Source organism: Chiroxiphia lanceolata, chromosome 2 (assembly GCF_009829145.1).
Source record: "Chiroxiphia lanceolata isolate bChiLan1 chromosome 2, bChiLan1.pri, whole genome shotgun sequence".
NCBI lineage: Eukaryota > Metazoa > Chordata > Aves > Passeriformes > Pipridae > Chiroxiphia > Chiroxiphia lanceolata.
In genome coordinates, this window is record NC_045638.1 from 90,773,463 (window position 1) to 90,785,472 (window position 12,010).

The 12,010-nt window shown below is 39.6% G+C and overlaps 1 protein-coding gene across 3 annotated transcripts in view; it reads left to right on the forward strand.

Annotated features, from left to right (window-relative positions):
* CRACR2A (calcium release activated channel regulator 2A) overlaps nucleotides 1-12,010 on the forward strand; it is a 54,439-nt gene continuing 42,429 nt past the window's right edge. For 2 of the 3 annotated variants that reach the window (XR_004355688.1, XM_032681020.1), the window contains exons 1-2: nucleotides 1-105; nucleotides 10,682-10,920. Coding sequence is in view for 2 of the 3 variants with exons in the window: in XM_032681020.1 (XP_032536911.1) it covers nucleotides 10,753-10,920 (168 nt within the window). In the remaining variant the exon portion in view is untranslated. Of the gene's footprint in view, nucleotides 106-10,681; nucleotides 10,921-12,010 lie in introns of those variants that run through there. The other variant, XM_032681021.1, reaches the window with a different exon arrangement.

Genomic DNA, 12,010 nt, shown 5'->3' on the forward strand with positions numbered 1-12,010 from the left:
CAAAGTTAGAGAAGTGGTTTCAGCTTTTCCGCGGTCTCACTTCCAGCCCGGGGAGAGCCGGCCCCTCGAGCGCACCGGGCGGGCGCCTGCGGGAGGCGGCGGCAGGTGAGTCTGGGGGCGGCACCGCGGGCCAGAGGAGTCGGGGCAGGAAGACGGGGAGGTGCATGCACAGCCGGACCGTTCTCCCGGCGCAGCTGCCGCCGGGAAGGCACTCGCGGCTGCTGTTTCACCCTGTTCTGCAGAGCCCCGGTGTCCCAAAAGTGCCGAGCTCTGTCGCAAGCTGCTCTTCGAGCGCGGGTGTCCGCAAGGGCACATCGCCCCGGCGGGGCTGGGCAGGCTCAGAGCAGCCGGCACGGGACACGTCCTGTCCCACTGCCGCCCCCGGGAGCGCAGCAGAGCTGGGGCTGCTCGGGAGGGTGGCAGGAAGGGAGGGGCGAGCATGGAGAGCCTAGGGGGCACTGGTCGCTGCCCAGGCCCTGCCCTTAACTCTCCCTCAGGTCGCTCTCAGGCTGGAAGGCAGCAGGGAAGGTATCTGGATGAACCGGGGTGGCTGCCGAACAGGCTGGTGCTGCCCCCGCATCGCCTGCTGCCAGCGCGAACGCCCGCACGGCGCCGCATCCAACTCTGCCGTGCTCCCTCCTCGGAGCAGCGCCGGCACCGACGGGGGGCGAGGGCTGGCGTGGGGAGCGACAGCTGAGTGCGGAGGGTGCGAGCTGTCGTGACTCCACCCACACAGGGAATGTTTCGTAAAGGTGGTGCCTAAAAGTGCTGTTGACTGATGGTGGCTGTGTTTGCAGTTCTGCGTGCCTTATGTAACTTCGTGCTGAGGCTGACAGTCGCTGTCACAGAGAAATCCCTTTATGGTCTGGTTACCTCAGGAGCTGCCCCGCTGGTTTTCACTTCGCGACAGATACGGGGAAGATACTTGAGTTTGTGGCTGGTGGCTGCCTTCAGGCCCACCAAATACTTGGTGAAGATGAAGGCACTGCTGCTCCTGAACCATTGTAAAAATGATGCCTGTGTCCCCCTGCAATAGTTCAGTGTCACTCTTACACCGCTGTAGTACTTGTGTGGTACCCGATTTAGTTTTCTGTCTTTCTTGATCGTAAAGGCCTATGATGACTCTAAATGGCAGTCATAAAAGAAACTTGCTGCTATGAGGATAATAGATTTCTTAATATACACCAGTAGAACAGATTATGACTGCATGTAGTGAAAGTTGGGTAGTGTCACAAGTGGGAGAATGGTGAAATCCCTCTAGAAACTTTGGCTAATTTAACATGCTCTTCTATTTTCTTAGTTGGAAGGAAAATATGACTCTTCTAGTTTCATATTGGTTTTCAACAATAGTTTTCAAGCTAGTTTCACTTTTCTTTTTAGAATATGTGAATTATTCTGATGCATGGGTAAAAGTTTTTTGGCCAATTGTGGGATGTTCCAAGGACTCAGGTATCTGGTCCCCAAGTTTATCACTATGGACTTGAGTACTGTTCGACTCAAAAGGGAATTGTTACATCCAAAAGACTGAAAATTAGATTTCAATCTTCTTTATACTAAATTGTCATCTTTTATGACATCAAGAAAAGAAATTTAGAAGTCAGTGTCTCTAGTACAAAGAGCAGATGTATTTCTGTGAATGGATTAAATAGCAAATGAGATTTAGGGCAATAATAGTTTGTAGAATCCTGGTTTACCAGCTCTTGGAAACTTAAGTTCACTGCTGCTGAAATGGAGGAGGAGTATTTGGTTCCCTGTGAGACACCTCTACCCGCCCTTTTTCTCTTATCTTGTGGTGGACTAGAACTGTAAAGTAGCAGAAATGAATGCACTAAAGAGCATTACCCTGCAAGCTTTTCTTGTGGTTTCTTTATACCACAGGATATATGTGCTGCTTCAAACAGATCTCTCATTTCCTCCTGTTTCTGTTCATTGAGAAATGATATGCTGTCATGCAGTATAAGTATATATGAACGTATAGTTCTAAACGTAAGGAGGGAGTAATATATCTTTAGGGTTTTATTTCTCATGTTAAAAAAAGCAGATTTAATCAGTTTAAGTTTAACCTGATGCAAAACCATAATTAATTCTGCCGTCCATGACTTACCCTGCAGAATTGCCAGGATGTCTGTGTCAAAAAACTGACTGAAACTAAGTTTGAAGACTTTGGAGCTCTTACCAGACAAAGATCTAACCAGGTCAGGCCAAGAGTTTTCAGTCTGAATTGATTTATTGTTTCTAAGAGAAAACAAAAACAAAAAATTGGTGATAAATAATTGCCTGCATTTCTTATGTAATTACCACTACCTTTTCCTATTCTTCCCCACAGTCAGTAAGTTGAATCACCACAGGGGCAGATTAGCAAGGTATAGGATAGCTTACTGGAAATCTTGTCCAATTTGTCTCATTAGTCACTATCAGATTTATTGTGTATCGTGTCTCAGTCTAATTTGACTTCCTTCTCATACTCTCCTTCTGCTGTGCCTCTGTATTGTGGGTTTATTCTGTTGTGTCCCAGACTACGCCTTGCTTTAATGCCTTATTTTGCCAGACAGAAATGATGACGTAGCCATACCTGTTGCACTGGGGGAAGTCACGACACTGCTGAGCCACTGCCTGGATATGTGCCCCTTGGAAGAGCCTGTGACCTCCAGAGGGCCCTGCCAGACCTGCACTACCATTGCAACAGCCCGTTTTTCCTCACTACTCATCCTATTCCTTAGTCTCACAAGAGGGGGTGTCAAGAAAACTTCCATTCGTTAAAGCTCAGTATTAAATGAAGGCAGGGATCGCACAAAATTGCCAGAATAACTTTTTGACTAGTTGACTCACAGAGAATGAGGAAGCTATATTTCTCCTTGGAAGCAGTGGTGAATTAAAATCCAATTAAGAATCTGTAACAATGCATTTTTAGTTGTTTGCGTTGTGAGGCTTTTTTGTAAAACTGAACAGGATGAGGTACACCAAGCCTACTAATCAAATATAGATAAGTGGATTTGTTTATATATGTTTCCAAGGCCTTGGAAGCGAGCCACACTGAACAGATAGCATGAAGGTTATCTTGTTCTGCATATAGGAAAATATGACTCTTCTAGTTTCATATTGTACCCTTACTTCTTGCAATAGAAAAACAGTGGACTACCAAATTAAATATTCCTGTGCCTCTCTAGCCTGCTCTTGTCCTATATAAACTGTGCCACTGACTCAGATAAAGGTGGTTCCCAAGAGCAAGTCTGTAGTTTTAGAAATTCTGAAAATTTTGAAAACAATAACTCTTGCAAACCAAGTGCCAAATAACTAAGAAAACACTTGGAATATGTCTCTTGGTCCTCTAGTGCAATCTGTATTAGCTTGGATCCACTAATGTCAGCGGCAGAGTAGACTGAAATTTTCCACTGACATTTTTTCCATTAAAAAGCAATTCTTATTGGAAGAGAATATTTAATTTGCATCTCAGAATCCTTTGTATTTGGTTAAAGGTGGAACATTCCTTGAAAATTAGAAATAGAGAGTGAATTTTAGACTTCAAGACAAAATTTTGCTGGTTTTCAGGCAGATAAAAGGTTTTGATTTTTTTTTCAGAAGTTACATTTTTAGCAAAGAGTTTTGGAGGAGGCAGAATATTTCAAGATTTTTTTTGTGAAAATGGTGTGCTTTAAAGATGTTCTTGTCAACCACATTTCACCAGCTGAAAGTATCTCCATTTAGCAGTGAGTCATTAGGAAAACCTGAAAGATAAGACAATTAAAAGGGATATATACTGCTTTACTTAAACTTTTTCCATGCGTTTACTTTAGAGGGAGGGGGTCTGTTTCCAATGCAAATAATTTGTCAACAAATGGAACAGCTCATATGAATTGGGAATATATCCTACCAGAACTTCATGTTACACCATTTAATAGTATAATGCTGTTATCAATATAGTTAATTGCATTTAGTTTCAGTACTTGGAACAATGCAACACAATAAATCATTCTGAGTCTTTAGGTCTTTTCCAACCTAAATGATTCTGTGATTCTCTGCAGTCAGATAGTCAGCTCACTTTTGACTTAACCATACTTTGAATGTGTTGATGTATTGCATATATTGTAAGGTGCTCCTTCTTAAGAATAGGTTTTACATCTCTGAACTAAAATTTTATGTTTTAGAAAGAAATCGAAATAATGGTAAAATAGTTCTACATAACTCTATAATAGTTCTGATACAAGTTCTGTAACTGTCTGTCCTGTTTACATGCGAATGTTTATCAAAACTAATGCTGCAGTCACAGATGTTAGCTAGAGTTTTAGCCCATAATACATAACTGGCCAAACTGTATTTGTGTGCAGTAACGATTTATTTGTACATTAGAGAGATAGAGACAGAATTTGTGAAGAAAACACACACTCAGATACACATACACACTTACACCACCATCCTGCTCAGGTATTAGAGAGGTCAACAGTTTCTTGCAGACTCAAGATTCTTGCAACCAGCAGACAGGCAAGGAACAAGAGGGAGAGAGAAGAGTTCCTCTTGGAGTTAATGTCCTTGAATAAGGCAGAAAGAGCCAGTGGAGGGAGGGAAGGAGACCATGGGTCCTTGAAACGCAGAGTGCAGAGTGCTCTCACAGCTCTGATGATTTTGTGACTATTCTTGCAACAGTGATTTCCATGATGACTGTTTCCCCCAGATTCAGTGTCCTTTTATAAGTAGTTTGCATTTCCAGATAGTTCTTAGCTTTTAATTTCTTAAATATATTAAAAGGGAAGTATCTAAGCAGTGAAGCAAGTGGAAAAGATGCATTTCTGCTAAAATCATAACTACTTAAAGTAGCCTTACTTCTGAAGGAGCCTAGCAGCACTAAGCAGGTCCATTTAGCTTCACCCTACCTTTTCAATATGGTTACCTAAGAACTGCTAAAATTTAGGCAATAAAAATCCTGTTAGTTATTTTTCATTAGAGCAGGATAGGGAATAAATGAATCTGCCTGCTTCCTTTTCTTACCTCTGTTACTTTTGGACATCTGAATTTTAATATGTGAATAGTTTTGCTTACTACTTCCATACAGGCCAGCAGGCAGGCAGACAGGGAACTTTCTTCTTCATCTGTGGGGGAAACTGGCCTTTGGAAGAAGAACATTTTCTTGCCAGCCCAGTGAAAACTAGTTCCTTGGATGGAGATGTGGAAAAAAAAAAAGGTTCATGAGCACATGTTCACCATTCAGAGAGTTGGGATTCTGCATCATTGTGCACAGGAGTGACATCATTTGGGTTTTTTCCAACATTTGGATTTGTGGATTCATCCAGGGACAAATGCCAAGTGGGCATTAAGTGGTCTCTGTTCAAAGTCTTTGATAGCCTGTTTTGGAATCATTAACGCTTTCACTTGATTAATATTTTCTGGTTTTCTCCTGTTTCACAGTTAATATTGTGGAGACTCTGCTTCAGATATATGACCTGGATTTTTTTTCCTTCTTCTTTAGTTTTAGTTTGTTTTGTTTTTAATAAATGAGTAATCTTCTGAAAAGAAGAAATCTCATTTATATGATTGTGATGTATGTATAACAAACAATATCTTCTCCCAGGTCTCTTCCCTCCTTGATTTCTACTAACCTCCCTTACTTTGAAATAAATTGAATTATATTGGAAAATATAAAAATAAGTGGAAATAAATTGGAAGTAATCTTAAAGAAACCTAAAACCTTATTGTAGTATAAGCTTGCAGATGTCAAAGTAGGTGATACTAATGGTTCCCCTAATCTTTAAAAGCTAGTCAGATCTGGTTGGAGAGTTTCTATTAAGCCTGATTATAAACAGAATTTGGTTCTCCCACAGAAATTTACTCACAGGAAAGGAGTTTCAACATAACTAAAAAGTTTTTCCTTTTGTAGGCCAGTGGATGTAGGATTCCTCTGTTGTCTGCCTTTTGCTACTCCCCTGAAATTATTTTCATGACACATTGCTCTCAGACTATCTTCTTGTGATCCCTCATAGGAACTGCAGCCAACCTCAGATCTCTTCCTCCACAGTTAAACTCCCCATACCCACTCCATGGTGCACTATGTCCTGAGATGGAGAACCATGAGAGGTGGTGTACATCATGACAGAAGTGAATTCAGGCTGTGTGGAAGAGGTTTTGATGATACACTTCAGTGCCTTTCTGACTTGCATGTTTTTACTTTAAAAATGTCAAAATTGGAGGGATGGACGTCCCATTTTTTTCATCTAGTTCTGTCTAGGTGTTCATATGGTTAGGTCAAGCTTTATAATGCTTCCGTGAGACTTAGAGGGTAATTGTCTTAGACAAAGTTAAGAAAAAACAGATATTTTCTTAAGCACACAACTTAAGAATCTCTGCTGGTTGTTTTAAATGTGGGGCCTGAATTTGTACTTTGAATGGTCTTTTAAGATCTTTAAAAATGGCTAAAAGTAACATTGAGGTCCAGTGCTATCTTCATCTTTCTCAAGGAATTCCCACCTCTGCCATTATTTGCAGAGTTGTGTTTGGTTCTGTTCTTCCATGATGGCAGTTGCACTGCCTTTGCAGCCTTTTGCAGTTCAGTGCTTTGTTTTCTTTATCCTTGGGTGGGTTTTCATGTCTAGCTTGTCTGCCAGGTTACAGCAAAAGAATTTTACTTCTTGTGTATTGTGTTATGTGCATAGGGAGCATTTTTCTCCGATCCTGTATCTAACAAATTTCTGTGTACTTAAGTATGGTTATATATGGTGCTCTCTTTGGTCTCTGCAGTCTCATTCCTCTGTCATTCTCTGTAGGTCCTGGTTTGTTTTTTTTTTTTAATTTTTATTGCCTTGATGGACCACTTGACCTTAATTGAACTAAATAAATTAAAACTTTCCTAATTAAATTGAAAGAATTCAACAGGGTTCACTGTCTAACTGGATGAACACTTGTTTAAACACAAGGCAAAACAGAATGACTTCTTTCAGCAGGCTTGTGCTAACATAAAATACTTGTGGTGATACATTTTAGCTTTAGGAGCTTTTCAGCATAATGCTGAAGGATAACTGACTCTGACACTAAGTTAGTTTTGAAGAGGTCCCTGTTGATGTATAAGCATACTACACAGCAACTACAGGTTATTTTAGCAGTGATAATTTGATTGTAGGAAAATATATTTCTTGTAGAAAAAGTATGCAATCTAATTTTTATTTTCCAGTGTTCATAAAACATAAATGTTACCTCTTTTGTATAAATCCAAGGTGACTTCAGTATTAAGTAAGCTTGCTACATTTTTCTGTGGATGATATGTTTGGAAGTGTGCTGCAGAAAGTTTTTACCTGTAGACAGTTGCTAAGAAAAATATTTTACTGATGCCTAAAATCTCAGAGACGTGAATGCAGGTAAAAGAGCTCTACGTTTTTAACTATCACAGTTAAGGAGACTGGGGCTGTCACGAGTCATGACTTAGGAAATCTGTGGCTTAGCATTGTTCTGTACCTCTAGAGTTTGGTGATTTACAGTAGACCTGACTGGAAATGATGGAAATGTCATTTAAAATATTAACAGTGACCTGCCTTTTACAGACCTGTCCAAAATTACCTCATGATTAATCTACAAAAACCTCATAAAGCCCACATCCTTGTTTACTATTTGGAGCAATGTTTGTTTGCATCAGGTCGTGGTATGACCTATTTTGCATAGTGAAGTGTGTAGCTAAAAGAATGGAAATCAAAGGTCTTAATAGGATTGATTTGTTTTCTAAAGCCATTTGTTTTTTAAAGGAGATGGATGAGTGAATGAAACTACCTATGTTCTTTAAAACTGGCCTTGAAATAATTACATTGCTGATTCAGTCGTGTGGGACATTGCAGTTTTAATCTTTCATGTCGTTACCAGCATTTGCAAAGTATCAGGACACTCTAGGAATTACGATGAACTCTGCCAGCTTTAGAAGCTGCCATAAGGATATAAGGATTTTTGCGTATGCTCTAATTTAATTTTCTGCTGTATTGAAGACGCTCTCTGTGTAGCAAGTTTTTATGGTGTGTTTAAAAGGCGGGGCAACTTGTAAGAAGGCAAGGCTCTTATGATGCACGTAATTTCATTTTGTGGTATGAAAGTATTAAGCATGGGGATGTTTGCTGAACTGTACTGTTTGTTAAATGCAAATAACTCTATCAAATTGTATGGACTGCCTTTTTGTTCCACTGTTTTTAATCTGCTTTTGTATTTCTGTTTTTTCACATGCAGTTGGCTATCTATTCCTTGCACAGTTTTTCCTTTTTCTTTTTCTTATGGAAGTCTAATGGACTGTGCAGAGACCACAGGCACTAGCAAACTTACTATTATGATTCACTGGGCCTGTTCCTGCGGTTGTGGCCTTTTGAGAAATTGTTGAGATGTGAAAAACAAAATCTCCAATACATTTGGAGTCTGTGCCAGATCTTGTCAAGACCATTATTAGGCTGCACTTGTCCTGTTGATTTATTGTATATTTAAACCTGTCTTTAAGTTAGTGTCACTGCAAAGCTGAAACCAATGGCCTGGTTTTGATTACCTCATACTCTGGTGTCAGCCAGGAGTGAGCTGTATTGACGTAAGTGAAGTTCAGGTGTGTAAAAGCAGTGTGAAAGGAGAATCTCATCCAGACTATTATACCACTATAGTCTGAATGTGGTTTTTTCCGTCTGATCCACTTGTGGATGGCTATACAGAGTGAGAGCAAAGATTCATCTAGCTTTTCTACTGTTTTTAAGACTGTCTATTATTGGAAACATCGTGAAGTCATTAAGAAACTGGGCAGTTATGGAGTGATCTTTTCCTTTGTATATCTTCCCAACTGCTGAAGGCTCGTCAGACTTTCTGAGCTAGAAATTTTTCTCGTAAGAGAAAGAATACAACTGTTCAGGCAGCTGTAATAGCCAAAAGCCCTTTCTTATGTGTGACCAGTATTTCCTGTGACAGCATTTTCTCGCCCTGTTCATTATCCAGGGCCTCCTTGGTTGCTGGCATGGGTGCTCTGATAGGCTCTGGTGCCTTTTGGGAGTCACCCTGTGCAGTGTGTTGGGTGCAGGTAGGGGCAGGGGCTTTGTTTAAATAGCTGGTCTTGGGGTTTATAGAACATCCCTGACTGCTGTGCATTATAATTGAAGCATTCTGAGGAGGAGTTTCCTAAGGCAGAATGGCATTGGATGTAGCCATTCCTTGGCTTCTTTCAGAGTTTTTTCTTCTCTTGCTCGTAACTCTGCTTTAGGAAGGATTTTGACGTCTGAGTTCTTTGGCTGTTAAGCCACAATTGTTTCAGCTTCAGAGAGTATTTGAGGAACAGTCCTGGGATGATGATTGTAAAAGAGAGGAGGGAGAGAGAGGAAAATTACCTATGTTTGCAGATTTTTGTCACATGGTTTCAGAGGGGGTGAGTGATTTGCTTGTCAACGTCCTAGTTTGATTTGAAGTCAATGTCCTGTTTACAGTGCATTTATACTTACATGCAATATGGGAAATCCAACTGCCTGACCCTTAGCTATCAGAGAAATTGCTTTGTCATGGGAAGCCACTGCAAGCTCGAAGTGCGACATCTGTGAAATTCTTGGAAGATGCTGTGTTTTAAACACTGCCAGGTTTGAACTTAAACATAAAATAAAACAGGCTCTGGCTGAATTGCTCTATCTATGTGAGCCTTTTCTCCTTAAGAAACTACATAGACAAGCCTAAGGTCTTGTTTCCTCAGATTCTTCCTTTGCATCCGTGCAATGCCAAGGCCTGTACTCTGAAGACAGTGTACATTTCAGATTTAAACAATTCTCAGTGGCCTCTGTTGGAGCTGTTCCAAGTTGTGCATGGATCAGAATCAGGCTGTGTTCCTTTATAATAGTTAAATGCCTTACAAAATACTTGAATCTGTTAAAAATTATCAGACAAATTTGTGGCTACTTTAGGTAGACCTACTTAGAAAAGCAGAAACACAAATTCAAGATGCGGATAATGAGTCAAGTTTTTGCATGTTATCTGAGAGCTACTAACTGTACACATGTTCTCATCCTGTCACAAATACACAGTACTACAATGAAACGGTCTGTCTCCTACTTGCTTTACCCACATGATAATAAGTTAAAATCATACAGGGAAATATTTGCACCAAGTTCACTAGCAATTATTTCTCCTTTGCAGCTGAAAGTCAAGGTCCTAAGTAATCAGGATGAATCTAAGAAAATATTTCAGAATTCCATAATACATTATCTTTCTCTTAATTTTACTTAGTTGATTTAAACACCACGATCCATCATTTTCCTTCAGATATCAGTTACCTTCCATTTTATAGCTGTCATATGACTGTGTTCCAAAACACTAGATGCAAATTGTGATACATGATGTTAAGATGATGAGAGTCAAAAGATACCAGTTTAATACTTGTAGTGGCTTTAAATTATTTTTGCATTTACCCATATTTCTTGTGTTTTCTTGTTCATATTGATTGATTGTCCATATTTCTTGCCAAACTGGCTGATTTTGCTTTGAGATTCCATTTCGGAGCTAGTTTTGTCTTTCCTCAGACTGCCCTCTCCTCATTCATCATCCCATTTGCAGTGTCTTTAGTGCAGCCCATCAAGGGTAGACGTTTTCAAAAAGCTTTTTTTCTTTTTAAGCTTTAGTGCCTAATTAAATAGACGGTTGCTAAGAGATTGTGGAAAACATCATTAAGAGGGTCTGATTTGCTTTTTTCCTTACCTTCCATGCACAGGTTTCAGATCAGAATTTACGAGTAAATGGGATAGCAGCATCCCAAAATATTCCTGAGCTGAGATTGTGACAATGGACAGAATACAGCGAGACCGTGCCAGTCCTGTGCCACCAGGAGATGCAGAGAGGGGCAGGACTGGAGAACAAGACCCAGAACTAACTGTGTTGGGAAAAGCACAAGAGTTCTTTCAGATTTGTGATCTGGAAGGCAAAGGCTTTGTCACTCGTCAAGACATGCAGGTAAAACAAAATTGATTATGTGAAATGCAGAATGAGAGAAGCTCTTAATGCCCTTAACGAGTTGAGAGGGATTAATTTAGAGTTAAAAGTGTTAACACACTCCTCATAACTTTAAACAGATACATGGAATTTAAAATAATATATTTGAAGTCTTACATAATGCCTGAATTTTTTTCCAGTCAAAGCAACAAAAAAGTGGAAAATCAAAGTAAATGAAGTTTAAAAAAATTCCCCGGGAATTTAATTCCATTCTCATCGAAAAAATTGAAACACCAGTAAATTCATTACTTTGCAATTTGCCACAATGTCATGAATGTATTCAGTCCATCAATTTTATCCTTCTGTTTTTTTCAGTAAAACTGTGTAAATAAAGTCTTTCACTTTGGTTTCGTTGCCCAACAATGGTGAACTCTCAGCTGGATCACATATAAATGTAGGAAGTATAGAGGAACAGTATTTTTAGCATTATTCAGTATTTGCAGTAACCTTACCTATTTGTGTTTAATTTGTTTGAGGGCCCAAAATCAGATTTGCTGAAAATGTTGACAAAAAAAGGAACTATATATAACAAAATGTTTTGAAAATGTGATTGGGTGCATACTGCAGAACTGATAAGATGATTTGAACCAGTATGTGGCAGAAAACAAGTATAAACTCATGCATGACATGCAAATCATAATTTAATTGTGTTAATCCATTTCTGCTTCACTACTTATGGATGAAATAGAATTGGGGAGTGGGAGCAAAATGAATTAATTGCAAACAACTATCAAAGAAAGCACGTAATGTAAAATTTACAAACCTTGCATGCCCTCAGAAACAAAGATGTGTCTGTACATAGGAAACAATTTTAACTACCTAGAAAGAGCAAAAACCTAAGTAAAAAAAACCAAAACAAACAAAAAAACCCCTCCAAAAAACCAACAAAAAAAAAACCACACCAAAAATCTAAGTAAACTGCTCAGTTTATTAGCTCTCAAGAGGTTTCTCTGGTTTCTGTGCAGTTTTGTGTTGCTGAGTTTCCGGATGACCTTTATTAATTATCCAAAGTTGAAAAAAGAGGGGGTGCAGATTCTTGCTGTGCTGTAGG